General features: G+C 40.4%; 1 protein-coding gene across 5 annotated transcripts in view; it reads right to left on the bottom strand.

Moving 5' to 3' along the window:
- NEK4 (NIMA related kinase 4) overlaps positions 1-19,856 on the bottom strand; it is a 41,147-nt gene that overhangs the window by 8,128 nt on the left and 13,163 nt on the right. For 3 of the 5 annotated variants that reach the window (XM_054034875.1, XM_054034878.1, XM_054034876.1), the window contains 9 exons: positions 17,807-17,948; positions 15,724-16,143; positions 14,377-14,430; positions 12,775-12,918; positions 11,617-11,757; positions 11,141-11,207; positions 10,366-10,472; positions 2,547-2,635; positions 1,625-1,830 (listed from right to left, as the gene is read on the bottom strand). In XM_054034875.1, the coding sequence (XP_053890850.1) occupies positions 1,625-1,830; positions 2,547-2,635; positions 10,366-10,472; positions 11,141-11,207; positions 11,617-11,757; positions 12,775-12,918; positions 14,377-14,430; positions 15,724-16,143; positions 17,807-17,948 (1,370 nt within the window). The remainder of the gene's footprint in view (positions 1-1,624; positions 1,831-2,546; positions 2,636-10,365; positions 10,473-11,140; positions 11,208-11,616; positions 11,758-12,774; positions 12,919-14,376; positions 14,431-15,723; positions 16,144-17,806; positions 17,949-19,856) is intronic. The other 2 variants (XM_054034877.1, XM_054034879.1) reach the window with 2 other exon arrangements.

Raw genomic sequence — 19,856 nt, 5'->3', positions numbered from 1 at the left:
CAGAATAGCACAGGCTGCAGTATAGTCTCCCACCAGTGTGCCTCGACCTTTCAATCCTTCATTTCTCTGCTTAAACTGCAAACAAGGGATCCCACTTATGAATGTAGTTTTATGATCATGGAAGGTCGGCACCAGGAACAAAACAGAAAGTGCCAAAACTTTACTTTGGACACTGAAATCATCCAAAATTAATATGGCTGTCACTACTGACAGAGGCCAGATTTAAGCCAATGATTCAAGGCTGAAAGATATCATATCCTATTAGCACTCTAAATCCCCTTTCTGCATTAACATGTGAAAGTAAAGGACTTGATCTAACCAGAAGAGATTGCAATTTAAGAAAATTTAAGCCACTGCACTTCCACCAGCACCTTCAGATTGGTTATATATTTCCAGTACCAGCAGCTGTAAAATACCTGAGCAGATCACCACGCTATTATAAATTTTAAAGTGCAGCTATGTGAGAAAAATTGACTATGTAAAAAGGCACTTCCTTACTGACCAAAATTTGCTCCCTGTACATTCACAGAGTCACGTCCGCGGACCACAGAGACAAAAGCTTTCAGTACATTTTACTCCTGTTATCTTCGCAGAACTGCCATAACTAAGGGAGAGTTATCTTGATTCAATTCTGCTTTCTCAATCACCAGAAGAGAATCAACTAGAATCCTTGTTACTTACAACACATGAGCCAGGAAGAACAGTTTGAGACTTTCAGATTCCAAGCTGATTTTTTTCCATCCAGCTTTTGACTTGCAACTGAGCTCGAGCTCTGGGACCCTGCAAGGGGTGGTGAGGAAAGAGGATGAACCCAGAACCTGGGCTCCAGTCCAAGCCAGAACATCTACACTGCAATTTTTAGCCCTGCAACACGAGCCTGGGCCAGCCGACCTGGGCCACCCACAGCCATGTCACAGATCTTTTATTCCAGTGCACAGTTACTCTGAAAGTCAAAAACAAACCTTAAGATGCCATTTTTAGAGCAGCATTTCAGAATATGACCTCTTGTGAAGGCTGAATTTCAAAAGTTGATTTACCTGCATTGTTGCAAAATTAAGAGTACTACTTGTACCTGCAAAATAAGGACCCCATTCTGTGATGGGATCTCTGCAAGTGACTCCTGCATCTGCACAAAGCCCCAGGTTTTTAGATGCTGAGTTGAGTCCCATTTAAAGATTAAGCCTTAAAGGTGATCTGCAAAGCTTTACAGCAACTAAATTATTTGGAAGTTTTAAAGTTGTATTTTAAGACATTGGTATCTACAATTTTTTATGATTTTAGATCTTAAATGGTTATTTTAGACCTTCATAGTGTCGGTCACATATTGATAGATTACCTCATGGACCACCTTCTCTTCCATTCACAATTAGATGGAGCACCTCCCCTCCAACTGTCAAACAAACATCATCCCTGTGGCAACTACAGCAATTACTTAAGTGGAAAAGGGATATTAAAAATGTAATTAATTTTAGCCGCTTTCATGTGATTAACAGAGGAAAGGAGAACAGCCCCATGTAACTAGCCAGCTTCCTGTGGACCACAAGCAAGTGCTCTGCAAACCACTGGTGGTCCACAGACCACAGTATAAGAACCACTATTTTAAAGCATTAACAGAGCTACAGACCTGAAGGAAATTCTTCAAATTTGAATTTCTCTGGTTCATTAGATACTTTTCCATGTAGGATCAGAGTGTCTCTGTATTTCCTATGAAGCTTGAACTCTGATGCAGGGGTTAGGGTTGAAGGGTGTTCACAGTTCTCTTTAGAATCCATTTTCAGTGTCTGAGTCATTAGCTGTACTAAATCATTCATTTCATTTGTATTGCTTTTTCTAGAAAAGGAAAAAAAATCTAATTCAATCCCAATCTCCATTTTGCAGTTAATGAAGACTTTCCATAATCTTGTGATCTAAGCAGGCCCTGTTATGTACTCTGTTAAATTCTTGTTGCTATGCAGATCCATTGGTGGTGGTAGCAATGCAACAAGGCATAAGAGCTTTTAGCATCATTTCATATAACTTCTGCACCAAGCAGGTCTTAACAACAAAGTTTAAGAACCCAGCCAGCCACCAACATCCAATCTACACTAGCATTACCACCACTGGAAGTACAGTGGAGGACCATTTTAAGAAAGATGCCAAATGTAGACAAGATCCTAGATAAATACTTCAGCTGAGCCCACAATGTCAGGAAAACCATGCTAGCAACTTTCCAAGTAATAGTTCTCAGTGCTTCCTGACACATTAGCTCCTCTCCTTGATGCTGGAAGATCAATTTCCTGGAAAGCATTCATGCCAGCACTTAGAGGCATAGCAGCCACACATAAAGAAGTTAAACACAGTAGATAAAGAACTGTGTGTCACAAAAGAGCAACAAACAAAAGGTATCTGATTCATTTACTGTGCAGCTCATCATAACACCACTATGCATCATCGTTGGAAACACATTTCTACACACAGTTTTCCACATCAAGTTAAAGCACAATAAGGTACTTATTTGCAGTGTCAGTGACTACTGAATGTCTGTATGCAAGTAAGAAAACACTTACCCTTCCTTGGAATCTCCATCTGACTTATCTGTGGAGCTTGTGGAAGAGCTTAGCTCGTCATCAGACAGACAATGGATTAATTTTTTTTTCTGTTATAGATGACAAAAAAATAATTATTTTGTAGAATTAGACATTTTATTTAATCAATAGTTTGTACTATAAGCATGGATTCTTTGAAGTATGTGACAAAATAAGCTTCAACAAACACATTTTTACAATTTAACTTTATAAGTAAATACAAGGGGCTTTTAAGTATTAAGTCCAAGAGTCAAAAGTAGATAGTTAAAGCACATACACCATCATCATATGCTCATTTAACTACCGTTAAACCTCACCTGTGCTATTTCAACCTACACTGAATGCTTTGCCAAGTGTGTTACAGAGTCGGACAATTTGTGCCATGTTTAAGTCTAGGACCATGTGTAATTCCACTGGAAAATTTATGATAGAAAGGTAAAGCAGGTGTCATTTGATTTAAAAAAAATCTACAGAATCATAATTTCAGTGGTGTCACCCTCTGTGGCATGGTGTGTGTGTGTGGGGGGGGGAATTCACCCCCCACCCCACTGTCTCCCAGTCCCAGGTCCTCCAGTTGGTGGAAATGTTGATAGTACAATGTTGTTGGAAATTGGTCAAGTTGGATATTATTCAAAATCCCTTTCTCCCATGAATACGATACCAAACATGACAAACCTAGAACAATTATGCAGATACATATTAGAGAAAATATTTAAAATCAACATTTTTAAAATTATACTTTAAGACAGGCATATCAAACATGCAGCCCTCAAAGTTAAACTGTGGCCCTTGACTAACTGTACTGTGTTACCAGTTAATGCTCAGAACATGATATCCCCTATTAATGTTTTTAAATGTTAGATTACTATAAATGAAGGGAGCGCTTCAAGTTGATTTGCTATCATTGGCAAAAAAAGCGGTTCACTGGTATTGATTATCAGCTTTATTATGCCAAAATACTTGTAATGAAGCATTGCTTAAGATGTCAGCATTCAGCTAGAAATTACTGGAATCCACCCGTGAATAGTATGCATACAGTTAAGTATCATTAATTACAATCCCAAAGTAATTATTACAAAATCCTTGTTTTTACTTTGGTCTTGATCAACTAGCAGCTGAATCTTTGGAGAATACCACCATGGAGGATGTGGTTAAACAACTCTTGGTGGTGTTGCCAGTTCCCTTCTGTGCACTTGGTTCAGATGAAGGCCTAGGACACGAAAACAGAGCAATGAAAGTCATTGGTGGGGGTGGGGAAGAGAGCAGGTAGTTGGTGGTCATAACACAGCATCTAAATGCTTTTTCCTGGATTTTCCTAACAACTCCAGAACACTTACGCATGGCTGGGATGGACTTCCCCAGAAATAACCAAGCTCCATCTAAACTCATTAGGTGCGGTTATATGCCAAGCAGGGACAATTTTAAAGCTACAGGATGAGCTTACTGGCAACCTATTTGCATATGACACTCCAGAGCTCATTAATATAATGACAAAAATCAGTCTTCAGTGATGAGATAGCTGAAGATGTCAGTCCAATGGATACTTTGGGTCATGACTTGTATGAAGCCTGCAAAACCCAAAGAATTATCCAAGGCTCCATTAATCTATGGGCTCCAATCAAGAACAGACTAAAGCTGTGCTCAAATGCAAAGAGAGTCAGAGTGAAGACGGCAGAGACTATTCTAGAGCTAACCGCAGGGTCACTGTTCACTCATCTCCTGGTTATGTCCAGATCTCAGCATATTGTTGATTTACATGAGTGTTTGGGAAAGTACTCTAAGAAAGTACAATCGATGTTCAAATGTGATGGAACAGTGCACGTGTATCAGGTGATAAGCAAACTAATGCACATCTTGCATAGTCTTCCTAAAACAGGACCTACTGACAATATGACAACCAATACCTTATGCCAGCAGACCCCTTTGAGTATAACAATCATAGATGGTATGGCTGAGGTACAAGCTCTTGAAAAACCAGAAACTTAACACTTGCCAAGATTTGGCTGAACACTTCATTATGAGGCTACAGAGTAAATATTAGACCTATGATGAAATCCACCTTGTGTTTGACATATACACAGGAATCAATTAAAAATACTACCAGAAAGAAGTGGCTCCATGGCACTGCACCTATCCGATACCACAGTGGTTCTCAAACTGTGGGTCGGGACCCCAAAGTGGGTTGTGACTCCATTTTAATGGGGTTGCCAGGGCTGGCTTAGACTTGCTGGGGCCCAGGGTCAAAGCCCAAGCTCGAGGGCTTCAGTCCTGGGCAGCAGGGCTCAGGTTACAGGTCCCCTGCCTGGGGCTGAAGCCCTTGGGCTTTGGCCACCCCGGCCGGGGAAGATGGGGCTTTGGCTTTGCCCACTCGCCCCGTCAGGTGGTGGGGCTTGGGCAGGCTCAGGCTTCGATCCTCCCCCTGCTGGGGTCCCGTCATAATTTTTGTTGTCAGAAGGGGGTCGTGGTGCAATGAAGTTTGAGAATCCCTGCGATACAAAAATCATTGACTCCATGAACATCTCCAATGTCATAATGAAGAAGCTACTGTCTCATACTCACATGAAGTATGAATTAACCACATACCCTGCAGGAAAAGCACTCATGCGAAGAACTACTGAGACAATTTCATCATTGCATGGTATAATGAAGCTGCTGCCTCACACTGTTCAGTGGAGTTTCTTCTTAGTTACCATAAGGAAGCCAACACTAAAATTATCTTGCATATCATCAATGCCGCGGGGAGAGGTGCTACTAAACTCTGCATTTTGGCATTAGACAGATGTTCCAGAGCTCTGAGAGACACTACCGAAGACTTCCTCAAGATTCTGCTGGGGAACAGAATTGTTGTATATCCCTCAGAGACGTGTTCCTATCACTTGGACCATTAAAAGCCACTGCACAGCAAGATTTCCATGTCCTTTCAGGATATGACACTATTGTATTTGGTTCAGCCTCTGAAGACTCTCTCCTCACTCTGAAGGTGCTTGGAACGGTTGATACAGTCACTGATGAGGTCATAAATGCACTGGACACATTCATATGGCGAGCTTACCATTTGAAGACCAACATTATGACACTTTCAGAGCTACACTGGTGGCTGTTTTCCAAGAAACAGAGAAAAACTGCCATTGACCTGGTGTGCATTTATACCTCCTGGCAAGAGGGCAAATTACACTGGTCTACAATTTTTGAGAAGTCATCTGCTTCAGAGATAAAATGTGCTATTTTGATGTGCTGAATTCAAATATGACAATAGAAACAGTAGCCAATCAGTTGTTTTAAGATATTTAAGTTTTTATATTTTAGGTCTATGTATATTGTGCAGATAGTAGAGTTTTAATCATAAATTGTAAACCTAGGTCTTTTCATGTGTTTATGGTTGCTTTACATGATAATATTTCACCTGTCCTGTTTATGTAACACTTTAAAAATCAGCAAAAGGGTTATATAAATAAAATTTATTATGAAACAAAAGACAAAAAACTATTCTGGACATAGTTTAGTCCTATTCAGTGTCTACTCGGCGCTTCTTGGCTTGTCTCTTGTATTCATTAAATGGAGCATCTCTTGTCACTGTCCAGCAATAGTCTGCAAGCATTGATGGGCTCCATTTGCCCTGATAACGTTTCTCCATTGTTGCAATGTCCTGGTGAAATCGCTTGCCGTGCTAGTCGCTCACTGCTCCGCAGTTCGGTGGGAAAAAATCTAGAAGAGTGCAAAAAATGTATCTTTAGTGACATGTTGCAACCAAGGCTTTTGTATGCCTTGAGGAGGTTTTCCACCAACAACCTGTAGTTGTCTGCCTTGTTGTTTCCGAGAAAATTTATTGCCACTAACTGGAAGGCTTTCCATGCCATCTTTTCCTTGTCACGCAGTGCATGGTCAAATGCATCATCTCGAAGAAGGTCACGAATCTGAGGACCAACAAAGACACCTTCCTTTATCTTAGCTTCACTTAACCTTGGAAATTTTCCACGGAGGTACTTGAAAGCTGCTTGTGTTTTGTTAATGGCCTTGACAAAGTTCTTCATCAGACCCAGCTTGATGTTTAAGGGTGGTAACAAAATCTTCCTTGATTCAACAAGTGGTGGATGCGGAACACTTTTCCTCCCAGGCTCCAATGACTGTCGGAGTGGCCAATCTTTCTTGATGTAGTGGGAATCTCTTCCACGACTATCCCATTCACAGAGAAAACAGCAGTACTTTGTGTATCCAGTCTGCAGACCAAGCAAGAGAGCAACAACCTTCAAATCGCCACAAAGCTGCCACTGATGTTGGTCATAGTTCAGGCACCTCAAAAGTTGTTTCATGTTGTCATAGGTTTCCTTCATATGGACTGCATGACCAACTGGAATTGATGGCAAAACATTGCCATTATGCAGTAAAACAGCTTTAAGACTCGTCTTCGATGAATCAATGAACAGTCTCCATTCATCTGGATCGTGAACGATACTGAGGGCTGCCATCACACCATCGATGTTGTTGCAGGCTACAAGATCACCTTCCATGAAGAAGAATGGGACAAGATCCTTTTGACGGTCACGGAACATGGAAACCCTAACATCACCTGCCAGGAGATTCCACTGCTGTAGTCTGGAGCCCAACAGCTCTGCCTTACTCTTGGGTAGTTCCAAATCCCTGATAAGGTCATTCAGTTCACCTTGTGTTATGAGGTGTGGTTCAGAGGAGGAGGATGGGAGAAAATGTGGGTCCTGTGACATTGATGGTTCAGGACCAGAAGTTTCATCCTCTTCCTCTTCCTTGTCTGACTCAAATGAGAATGATTCTGGTGCATCAGGAACCGGCAATCCTTCTCCATGGGGTACTGGGCGTTTAGCTGATGGAATGTTTGGATAATGCACAGTCCACTTTTTCTTCTTTGACACACCTTTCCCAACTGGAGGCACCATGCAGAAGTAACAATTGCTGGTATGATTTGTTGGCTCTCTCCAAATCATTGGCACTGCAAAAGGCAGATTTCCTTTTCCTGTTCAACCACTGGCGAAGATTTGTTGCACAAGTGTTGCAGCATATGTGTGGGGCCCACCTCTTGTCCTGATCTCCAATTTTGCAGCCAAAATAAAGGTAATAGGCTTTCTTAACCATAGAGGTTATACTGCGCTTTTGTGATGCAAAAGTCACTTCACCACAAACATAGAAGTTATCTGCAATGTTCACACAAGTACGAGGCATCTCTGCTCACTTTGGCTAAACAGAAATGTGTCCCTTTGCAAAATCAAACATTGACAAATAAGAGAGCAAGACACTGTATGATTTCTAGAGCGGATATAGGGCAATTTGTTCAGCAGAGTTATGTAAGCTTCGTTATGACTGCATCATCCATGACTTCTAGGAATAACATGATGCAATTCATATCATGTATGACGCAATACCAGCTTCAGATTGCATCATTCATTGTTTTGCCTAAAAAGCAAGTACTGTCCAAACCCAGTCATAGATTTATTCATAGATCCAGTCAAAGATGTATTTTAGTCATTTCTGGTTTAAATTGAGATCCCTTCCCTTTATGACTCACTTATCTTCCGCCATTCCCAAGTCAAGGGTCGTATATACTGACCCAATAGCATATCTTGAAAACTAGAGCCAATCAACAATTTTAAGCATCATTTTCGTTCTCAGTGACCCAGAATTAGTAAAGTTTGACTACATTTATTTCAGAAGCATTTTGGCTGTAGAGCAGTGTTATCAAGCAATGGAGTGGTTCCAAGATGTTCAAACACACCCAAAACTACATTCCCCTACTGGGCATGGATGAGTCTTGGAAGACGGACTGATCACAGCAGTTCTGTGAAATACCATGCGATCCTAAATCCATCCTTCAGCTAATCAAATGCTTGTGTGCAAAAACCAGATGCTCACCACCCTGCAAATGTTTGGCCAGCACCCTGCCTTGTAGAGATGTGCTAATGTGGCACAGAAGATGGTCAGTGTGACAGCAGGTCTAGAATTGGTGCCCTAGACAGAGATGACACTGATGATGACTTCAGTGAATAAATGTTTTCAGTCCTACACACCAAGGATAACTTCCCTACGATCGACAAAGGTCAATGTCTTCAATGCATCTGTGAGTTAATAAAAAAAAAGTTGATTTTAAAATATTTTCTCAAATATTTATCTACTTAATTGTTCTAGGTTTGTCATGCTTGTTACCACTTTGTTTGTGGGAGAAAGGGCTTTTAAATGATATCCAACTCAACCCACTTCCAATGATACAGTACTATCAACATTTCATCCACCAGAGAACCTGGACCAGGAAGCCAGGGCAGAGAATAGAGAGTTCCTCTGCCATACTGCAAAGGGCGACACCACTGAAATTATGACTTTGTAGATTTTTACTAATCAGATGACACCTCCCTTACTTCTCCATCAGTAACTTGCCCATGGAATGAGATTTTTCTACATTATGCTCATTATGTTGGTCAATTCTCAGTTAATGACTTACTAATGACTACAATATTTTAAAGAACCATTGTTCTTAGACTACAACGTATCAGTCTTTATAAAAATAAACTGTAAATATATAAATACTTTGAAATCTATTTTTCTATTTATTCTCCAATGTCCCCCAAAATTTTCCATGGTGCTTCAAACCACTCTCCATTTGGCCCTCTCAAATTTTGTGTGTTCAATCCTGAGGACAGCATGCAAAAAACTGCACATCACTAGCATATGTAAATATAATTTATATGCACTAAACCCATCTGTCCTTGATTTGTGTGCGCAGATGGGGTTTTTGCATGTAGTACTTATTTGCACAGACACTAGCATGCAAAAAGACTGTACCTGCAAATGGTTGGGGTGAGGAGAGTTACATGAACAAACAGAAGTCACACTATGAAAGTCTGGCACTTAAGTATCTTTGTTGGACCTCTTTCAAGTTTAGAAGCGTGCCTTTAAAGAAACTTCTACTTTGTGTAGTAAAATACATTTGTGATCTTACTAAAGCTATATATGAATTATGCAATGAAGATGTTAATGAAAATTAATCACTTCCATTGTAAAAAGTTTGAGAATTTGATTTAACAATTACTACTTTTGTCAGCACATAACTTTATGCATTAGCCAATAGGACTACAAATTGAAAAATAATCTTCAAATCCCAGTAAACAAACAATATTAAGTATTCCAAGTAACCAACTGGCTTGAAAATGATTGTTGGAAGATTGTTTTATTGATATTTGATTTTCAGTGTGCCCACTCAAATGGCAGTTTTTTCATTTAATTTTTTTTTTTTTTTTTTTTTTTTTACTAATTCTCTTCAATTGTGTATTTTTTTCTTTTCACAGCATCGGTTCCATAACATTTGTTTTAAGTAAATTTATCAGATAAGCCAATCAGACTACATGAATGAACAAACCTCAGGGTATTTTGCAACTCACAGCAAGTGAAATTATTTATCCACTGTCAAAGTATAGTTGAGGAAGTGGCAGGGCGAGCTTCTCCCCAGTTATGGTTATCCATTCAATAAGCCATAACAATACTTCAGAGAGGCTAACTGACTCATTCAGTTATTTGCCTCTGCTGAGTGAATTGACCTGAATTAGAAACTGATCTTACCAAATATAAAAACTGAGTTAAAAGGTGAGTTATTGGTGTTTATTGTACCCAATGTCTTTTGCAGTAACAGCTTCAGAATAGCCATGCATTTTTATTGGCCAGGAGGTTCCTCTACGTGTACTACAGCATGTTATATTTTGTAAATACAAGCTCTTTTTGTTTATTTTTCTACTCAAATTTGGTCTGCATTTAAATATTTCAAAAGCAGATGACCCCAGTTTACCTGAGAAATACTGGGATCTGACGAGGTCTGAGTAACTTTAACAAGATTTTCCGCAAGTGATTTTGCTTCAACTACCGCACTATGTGATGCTCGTCTTGCCGCAGGCACTAGAAGGATGACATTTTTACAACGTTTATTTTGAGTATGTACAAGGGAGAAACTAAAGTCTATCAGAATGTAGGTGTATGCTCTGTTAATTCCCCATACTGCTCTACCAAGGACTCTTAATTCTGGCTTTCACCATCCCTTGCTATTCCATTCCTGACCTGGGTCTCTCCACAAAGCTTTGCCAATGCACTTAAATGATGACATTCACCACCACCTGCTATTCCAGTCCTGGGCCTCTCAAGCAGACTGCCCCTAATACCATTTGTACAGTAGCTTTGTGATAGTGACATGAACAAGACCAAATTCATTTTTGTCAACTAATTCTGATCCTTTTCATCTTGTTTTGCAAACTGGGCACTGATAACAGTGAAGCATTTTAGTATGTCCTCCAAGCATACTATCAGGGTCAGACATAAACTAGCCAACAAAAAACACAGGCTTCTAGCTGAAAAGTGCATTTCTTGTGGAAACATCACATTGCCACCATTACAACCACTGAATGAGCATTAGAAAAATAAAAGTTGTGTTAAATAACTATTAACATCAAAGCTACATTTCAACTGCATATTTTTTGAGGAAGTTAATACTAAAGACCAGATTGCAAATTAGTGTTTCCAAAGAAAAGCCATCCCACTGCATCAGTTGAAAAGTTAGCATGCAAAGTTACCAGAAGGAAACATCTTTTCTTGTGATTGTTTTAGCCTCCTCCTCTCTCTTGCAGACAACGGTCGATCCTTTAAATAAATCAAACCAATATTAATAGTGGCAGTCATGGTGGTTTTTCATTTTGTTATATTTGAAATTAAAACTTTTGTCTAAATGCACCTGGAAAAGATGGCTACTAACTAAAGTTTTCAGACAGTTCAGCATGCATTGTATTAATTTTTCCATGGTGATCTTGATCAACAAACCTAATTCCTGTAGGACAGGAGCCTCCAGCCTCATTATTTCAATTAAGGGAAAGAGGAGCTGGCTTTCTTTCCTCCTACCTGATCAATCAGATGCAAGACAGAAATTTAATCACAGAGGATAACTTCTGTACATTTCTTTTCCCCACCCCACATGCTTTTGGAGCAAACTACTCAGAAGAAATAGTAAGAAAATGACAAAAATAAATATGCATATAAAATGTTCAGAACAAACCTTTGAAATTGCGCTCTCACTATTTTTAGAGCTGTTTACAGCCTCTGTGACTTCAGTGCCACGCTGATCTGCAGGGCTATAAGTTGTCTTCACATTCACATCAGGAAGTGAAGGTAAGGGCCGCGGAGCAACTGCTCTGAGCTTAGAGAGAATTAGAAAGTGATTACAGTCTCATTTCCTCTTTCAACAAATTAAAATGCTTTGAAATCTAGAACTGCAAACACCAAGCTAGCAACCCAGGACTGGGAGTCAGGACTCTTGGGTCCTATTCACAATTCTACCATTGCCTTATTGTCCCCCACCACCACCCACCCATACAACCACTTTTCCCTAACTTCCTTATATTCCCTGTCTACATTTAGCTAACACCCTCACAACAAAACCCTACGCAAAAACAACAACAAAAAATCATGGAACTAAAATGACATTTGAAGCTCACCACATTGTTCACTATGCTTGTATGTCATACCCTTTTCCTCCAATCCTTGGTCTGTCTATTTACACTGTCAGCTCTCTCAGGGGATAGGGACTGTCTCTAACTACACCTCTACCCTGATATAACGCTGTCCTCGGGAGCCAAAAAAATCTTACTGCATTATAGGTGAAACTGCATTATATCGAACTTGCTTTAATCCACCGGAGTGCGCAGCCCCCCCACCCAAGAGCGCTGCTTTACCGCGTTAATCCGAATTCGCGTTATATTGGGTAGAGGTGTATATGTTCCGTACAGTGCCAACCACAATAAGGATCCAGTCTTGGCTGGGGGTCTCTGGGTACTACTGTAATAATAATAATAATAATAATAATAATAATGTCATGTAATCTTTCTGGGCTTCAATTTGCTCATGTCCCCTAGAAGGATTATAATTTTGTACCGCCGAGTGTTGAGAGGTTTACTAAATTATACAGTGCTTTGAGATCCTTGGACAAAAGGCACCCACAAAAGTGTATTTCCAAGGCCCACAGAGTTACCCATTTTGTTATAAATGCAATTCTATGGATGTGTATGAAATGAGATTATACACAGACTGGAGATGGTTCAACTAGTGGAAAGGATCTACAAACTGTTACAATCTTTTTGTAGGATGGGAAGAAAACTAAGGTAGTAGTACACTGCCATTTAAAAGATCAAATTGTCAGATAAATTTTTATCTACACCTTCTCTGAACAGACTTCATCTAGCTCCCTTTTCTTCTGCCATCGCTGCCATGAGAGAGAAGGTTCATAGAAAGAGCTATGAGGCTGTAAGTGAAAAGTGAATTTTTCCTGAACATCTTCTGGATTTCCATGAGAGGCTTCATCCTAAAAAGTAAAAATATTTTTCTAATCTTTAGGCATGTTTTCTCCTGATTCCAATATAGACTTGTTCTTGCACATACAGTAACTCCTCACTTAAAAAGTCATCCCGGTTACGTTGCTGATCAATTAGGGAACATGCTCGTTTAAAGTTATGTAATGCTCCCTTCTAATGTCGTTTGGCAGCTGCAGTCCATTGCAGCTAGCTGGTAGGGGCTTGGAACCAGGATGGACCGGCAGCCCCCCCATCAGCTCCCCTAAATTCCCGGTTTAGCAGCTGCCCAGCAGGCTAGCAATTGCAGCTGTCCCTCCCCCCACTGCAATGTGCTGCTCCTGCCCTCTGCCTTGGAGCTGCTCCCCAAGACTCCTGCTTGCTGTGCCGGGAGGGGAGGGAAAGAACGGGGGGGCTAATGTCAGGGTGTCCCCCTTCCCCTTGCACCCCGCTTATCCCATCTTCCATAGAGCAAGGGGGACACACCAGGGCTCAGGAAGGAGGGAGCTTGCTGATCTAATTAACAAGACAGTGTACTTAAAGGGGAAACATGCATATCTCCCTCCCTTCCTGCTGCCTTGTAGAGTGAGAGAGTTAACCCTTGAGGGCTCAGCCAATTGCTAGTTCATCATTTAGCAGTAAGGGAAATATCCGATCCTCTGACTCCTCCACTTCAACCAAGCTTCACAATCATCATCACTGTGTACCAGTATTAAAGTGTAAGTATGAGAGAGAGAGAGAGTGTATGTAGTCTTTTGTCTGGTGAAAAAAATTTCCCTGGAACCTAACCCCCTCATTTACATTAATTCTTATGGGGAAATTGGATTCGCTTAACATCGTTTCACTTAAAGTCACATTTTTCAGGAACATAACTACAACGTTAAGTGAGGAGTTACTGTATTGACAAAGACAACTTAACCTTTTGGAATGCTATGGATTTTATCTTAATCATAACCACATAAACATCTATTTGGTTGTCAGTCTGCAAAAATGACTGCAATCTCTTCTTTTAAATTACAGACAGGAAAAAAAATCAATAAATAAAATAAACCACCCCAAAAAAACAACCAAAAACACTACATTAACATTGCAACAAGGTGAACATTTTAAATAAACTGAAGCTGGAACATTCAAAATTATGCTCCCCATCACAGTTAGCATGTTAGTTGAACAGGAAACCATAAGTGTACAGAATTTGTGAAATTTGTTTATGTCTCTATCATAATACTGCAATATACAGTTTTAGTATTTTACAACAAATACATGTTAGTAAAATTTCAGATATGTTCCGCCATTCTAATAGCAACTTCAGAAAACCAATTTGTAATGCAATAATAATCCTTCTCCAAAAAATCAAATATTCTAGGGGAAAAGATAGTCTCCAGACAACATCATTTGAGATTTCCCTTTAAAGAAATACAACTATTTTAAAGCCAACAAACTAAGCAGAACTATAATGCTAGAACACTTACTTGAATTATGACAGGAACAAACGATGCTACAAGCTTCTCGGTGGAGTCGAAGCTCTGAAATGAGAAGTTATTACATTTTCATGAACATACTAAAATAAGAGCAAGCTTAGTAAAGTGTATATATATTAGCAATGCAAGAAAGATAGGCTTTAAAAGTCTCATTCTAGAACAGAACTTGGTGAATCACTAAGTGAATAAAACAATATCCTTATATAGGATTGAATGGAAATGACAGCTGCACATTCAGGACAGACCTACAGTTTAAATCCAAGGCATAAGACACAATAGGGAAATCAACTGTATTTTACTTTAATATACTTTCATTAAGAGCCAAAATATTGCTGGCCCTGTGCATGTGCACTAGAGAGAGACAAGGGCAAAGAAGCCCTTTACCCGCTTCCCCAGCACATTCATGTAAGAGAATCATTTTGGCTACAGATGCTGAAGAGTGCAGGGGAAAGGGCAATGGTCAATGTTTCTGCATCCACCAATCACCCAAATGAGGCACTCTGGAAGCCGGAAAGGAGTGAGGGCCAGGATACTTTAACATTTTCCCCCGTTGCAAGGCTTCTCTTTTCTGTTAGTCTCATTTCCTGTTTACTCCTTCACTCTTCTCTTTAGTAATCACATCTCCATTAAACACATTTTCCTTTCCCCTCCTTCTGTCTTCCTTTAAAATCTCTTCATCTCTCTCTTCCTCCTTCCCTTCAGTTTCTTCCCCTACATTTTCATTCCACCATCCTGCACCTTCTCTAACTCCATTTCCATTATACTCTTCCTTCTTCCTCCAATTCCCATCCCAAATTAGGGCTAAACATGGCAGAAAGAGATAGAGAAGCGTAGTCCGTTTGGAACTCCGAACATTTTCTTGCCTCGTCCTTTTACAACTGGAAGCAGACAATTTTTGATCCCAGGCAAGAACAATAAAGACACTTAAGGTTTGAGCCCCAGCCTTTGTCTTATACAGAAGCAGTGCTGCAGGGATACTAGGGCTTCTAACTCAGTGGCTCTCAAACTTTTTTTACTGGTGACCCTTTTCACATAGCAAGTCTCAGAGTGTGACCCCCCTTATAAATTAAAAAACACTTTTTTATATATTTAACACCATTATAAATGCTGGAGGCAAAGCGGCGTTTGGGGTGGAGGGTGACAGCTCACAACCCCCCCATGTAATAATCTCGCAACCCCGAGGGGGTCCTGATCCCCAGTTCCAACTGCTTCGGCACCCCAAGAGCCTGATCAGAAGTGCCCCACTTTGAAAGGTAACATTCGTTCAGCTTTGTTCTTTCTATAAACCATCCACTAGTTCAACCTTTTACCAAGCACATTTAAGAGTTAAATAATTACCTGGTCATCATTTTGCTTACGGTCCTTTGAGACAGGCTGCAGGAGTTTCAAAGTGTCATCTCCTTCATCTGCGACATCAACAGCAAAGTGCTTAGAATCCACAATTTCAGTTCTAGAACCTGGCTTTGAGTTTTGCTGTAGTCGGTCTTCCTTAGTCTGTGGGCCATTAGATGTTATTTTAGATTCTACTTCACTAGGAATGCTTAAGCACCTTGCTTTGTTATCCTGTAGTAAGTGATCACTTTTAGAGTTCCTCCTTTCAGACAGTAAAATATCAATATCCACTTTGCTAATTGTTGCTATGGAAACTCCTGTGCTGTTCTTCTCATTCTTGTTTGCATTTTTTTCAGGCACAGCTGCTGGTTTCTCTGAGGGATAAATTTCAAAAGTTTGATCTTTGATTAAATGTTTTTCTTCATTCTGAAATTAAAAAATAGCAGAAGTGGAATTACCCTCTGAGGAATATTTTAAATGCTGCAAGAAGTCACCTGCATACCCAGACAGTACATAAAGTGATAGTGAAACAAAATCATAATCAAGTACTATTTGGAAGCATCAATAAGGGGTATAACAAAGACTCTCATAAGCTTTTAAGTCTGATGAGAAGCTTGGCACTTCAGATGTCAACACAGCCTATTCCATAAGCAAAGCACCCACTTTGCCCCTATGATCACAAGTGATAAACCGGGTTCTCCTAGTAGCTCTCCAAAATGTATTAAAATCACATGTTTAAGGCTTCAATATTAAAACTAACACCAACTGGCAAACAGTGCAGAAAATGAACAGAGGGCAGGTGATTAATCTTTGTGACTCAATCTATTTGGATCACTGTAAAGCAGTGGTTCCCAAACTGGGGTTCGTGAACCCCTGGGGGTTTGTGAAATGTTACAGGGGGTTCTTGGGGGAAAATTTCCTAATGGCAGATAGAGCTGTCCCTAGGAACCCCGGGCAGCATGGGGCCAGCAGCCCAGAGCCCCTGGACTTCCAAGAGCCAAGCAGATCAAAGCAAGCACATCTATCACACTGAGGACATTTAAACTTCAAGACTCCTTATAAGAAATGGAAAGGGAGGTGGATATTTTTTGCTGTTTTAAAAATTAAATAGGCAGCAAGTATTGTTTTTTAAATTATTATGAAGGACAAGTTTAAGCTTTGTTGTAATGTGCGTTGTTTGCCTGGACTGCTCAAGACCTGCATGCTTGTGTAGGAGGAATTTTTTGAGTTGGCTTCTTAAATACCTTCAAGCTGTTTCACATCTGATACTCCTTGATGAAACATAGGAGCCTTGTTTTATAACAGGCTTATTCAAAGTGATATAAGCTACGAAAGTGAGATCTTGGAAGAGTGTTGCTGTTCTCATAGTGTAATAAAAATACTGTAATGATAAATAGTGTGTAATAAGCATGTCGTAAAAACAAATTTTATATTTCCAAGATCACTACTTTTATAATTTATACTCAGGTAAAGGAGAAAATCCCTGGAAATATTCATTTTTAGGAGGGGGTTCACGAGACTTGACATTTTAGTGATAGAGGTTCACAGGTTGTTAAAGTTTGGGAACCACTGCTGTAAAGTATTTACCTCGGGTAACAAGCAATTTTCCTCAAACATATAATTGATTTTCCAGTCACAAGCTGCAGCAAACATTTTCACTGTCAACATTTGCCTGTCATTAAACATTTGCTAGCATTTCTGTTAGTCCAGTGACTTTCGATACTCTGCTGGGTACACAGTGTCACAGCATTCACATGATTGTGCCACATGCAAAAGTTAATGCAACTGTAAGGTTTAAAAAAATCCACGACAGCTTCACAGAATAAGGATTAAGTATAATGTTTCATGAGTATCTTTCAGTAAAGACCAGTGCAATTAGTTTTACTGATCTGTGGCTATTTTCTTAGCTCCAACTGTAGATGAATACAACTCCTCTCCCCCTTTATATATAGTTTACAGAGTTTTATTGAATACAAATATATTAGGAAAACACAAAGCATTTCAAAATATATTTTTATATCATGTCACTGAATATTTACACAAATATTAAAACAAAAACAGATGTATCCTTTGGAAAAAAGTAACTTACAGCTCTATCTCTCCTGGCTTGCTCAGAGGGATGTTTTTTGGGTGTGATGTTTCCATTATTAGATCCAGTCTTCACTGAGATGACAGAAGCAGCACTTCTGGGTGTAGAATCAGATATTTTCTTATGATTTTTGGATGTTTTTCTTTAAAGAAAATGGCAACAACAAAAAAAGGACAAAGGGTCTAAGGACAAAGACTTTAAGATGTTGTGGTTTAGACTACTTTATTAAATAGATGTCATCCAGCTACAGAACCCTTTCACTTTTATAGAAAATATTTTAAATTTCCACTGATTACAGAGTTTCTATCTGAAGTGCTAAACACTGGGCTTGATTTTCTCTGCTTTGTATCTTGTATAACAGTGATCTCCAACCTTTTTATGCAGAAGATCACTTTTTGATTTTAAGTGCAACCCAGGATTTATTCCAGCACTGCCCCGAGGCCCCGCCTCGCTCACTCCATCCCACCTCTCTCCGTCGTTCACTCTCCCCCACCCTCACTCACTTTCACCAGGCTGGGGCAGGGAGTTGTGGTTCGGGAGGTGGTGCAGGCTCTGGGCTGGGTTCGGAGCATGGAAGGGGACTCCAGGCTGAGCCTGGGGTAGGGGGTTGGGGAGAGGGAGGGGGCTTGGGGTGCAGGCTCTAGGAGGAAGCTCAAGGCAGGGGATTCAGGGTGCAGGAGGGGGCTCGGGGTGTGGGCTCCCACAGGACGGCACTTACCTCGGTCGGCAGCGCAGAGGGGCTAAGGCAGGCTCCCTGCCTGCCACACATGGCACCTGGAAGTGGCCAGCACACCCCTGCAGCCCTTGGGTGGGGAAGGCAGGGGTCCCCGCGTGCTGTTCCTGCCTGCAAGCACCGCCCCTGCAGCTCCCCATTCCTAGAAAATGGGAGCTGCAGGGGAGATGCTTGCACATGGAGACATCCCCTTTTCCCCCCAGCCATTCCGAGAGCGGCATGGGGCCGGGGCAGGCAGGGAGCCTGCCTTAGCCCCACTGCGCTGCCGGACTTTTAGCAGCCAGACATCACAATAAACTGTCAGAGGCTCCAGGATCGACCAGTTGATCACGATCTACTGGTTGGTGACCACTGCTGTATAGTCATTTTCAGCTGTGCAAAGTTAGAATGTTAGTGGTACTTTACTTGAGTTGGTAGTAATTTATATTCACTTTGCATAGGTGTAAGTGACTGCACAGTGTACAAACTAGAAGACAATAAGGCTCATCCATGTGGGAAAATAAATATTTGGCAATTAAGTTTATTGCCATTATGTCTCAAAAACTGGGAGTAATGAAGTGATTAACCAAATCTGATGACAAATTTTATATTCAACTTTTTTGTCCAACATCTAGTTAAAAACAAGCAAATAGCAAAAGGAACTTGTCTTTTGGTGATTTTAGATATGATGAAGTGGCCTTAACACAGACTGATAAGGAAACGCAAGTGACAACATACATTTCACATCCATATTTCAGATTTATTGTCTGTCTTTATCTCACTTTTCTATTCGGTGCAAGAATTAATCACAGATTTACTGTAGAACTTGGAATTTGCACAGAGTTTATTAACCAGATGATTTGTAATTTTCTCAAATGTCACAGAATGGTTTCTAATTTTTGCCATCATCTCCTCTCAACTTGTGAGCTCACTCTGGTCTGTGTATGCTAGAATGGTCAGAAGGAGAGAAGCAGTCCTGTTTTTGTTTTATTTAAATATGAGATGCATGAACTGGGATAAACACAGCGACTGGGGAGAGTGCGTCTCTCATTATTCAACATCCTCGCTCCCATAATCCAAGCTTTTCTCTCTCTCTCATTGTCTGGCACTGAATGAAGACCAGCCTCCACAGGCTCTCACATGTCCCAATCTGAAAGCTACTTCCCCCTCTTCTTAAGCAATCATGATGCTCTTCCTCCAGCCAGAAAGAGAAGTAAACAGACCCTTCAGAACAGACCCTATGGGTATGTCTATAATGCAGTTAAAAACCCACAGCTGGCCCATCTCAGCTGACTCGGGCTCGTGGGGCATGGGCTGTCAAATTGCATTGTGCATGTT

The sequence above is a fragment of the Malaclemys terrapin genome, chromosome 7 (assembly GCF_027887155.1).
Source record: "Malaclemys terrapin pileata isolate rMalTer1 chromosome 7, rMalTer1.hap1, whole genome shotgun sequence".
NCBI lineage: Eukaryota > Metazoa > Chordata > Testudines > Emydidae > Malaclemys > Malaclemys terrapin.
The sequence above is the reverse complement of the archived record's forward strand: the minus strand, read 5'-3'. Positions and strand labels throughout refer to the sequence as shown.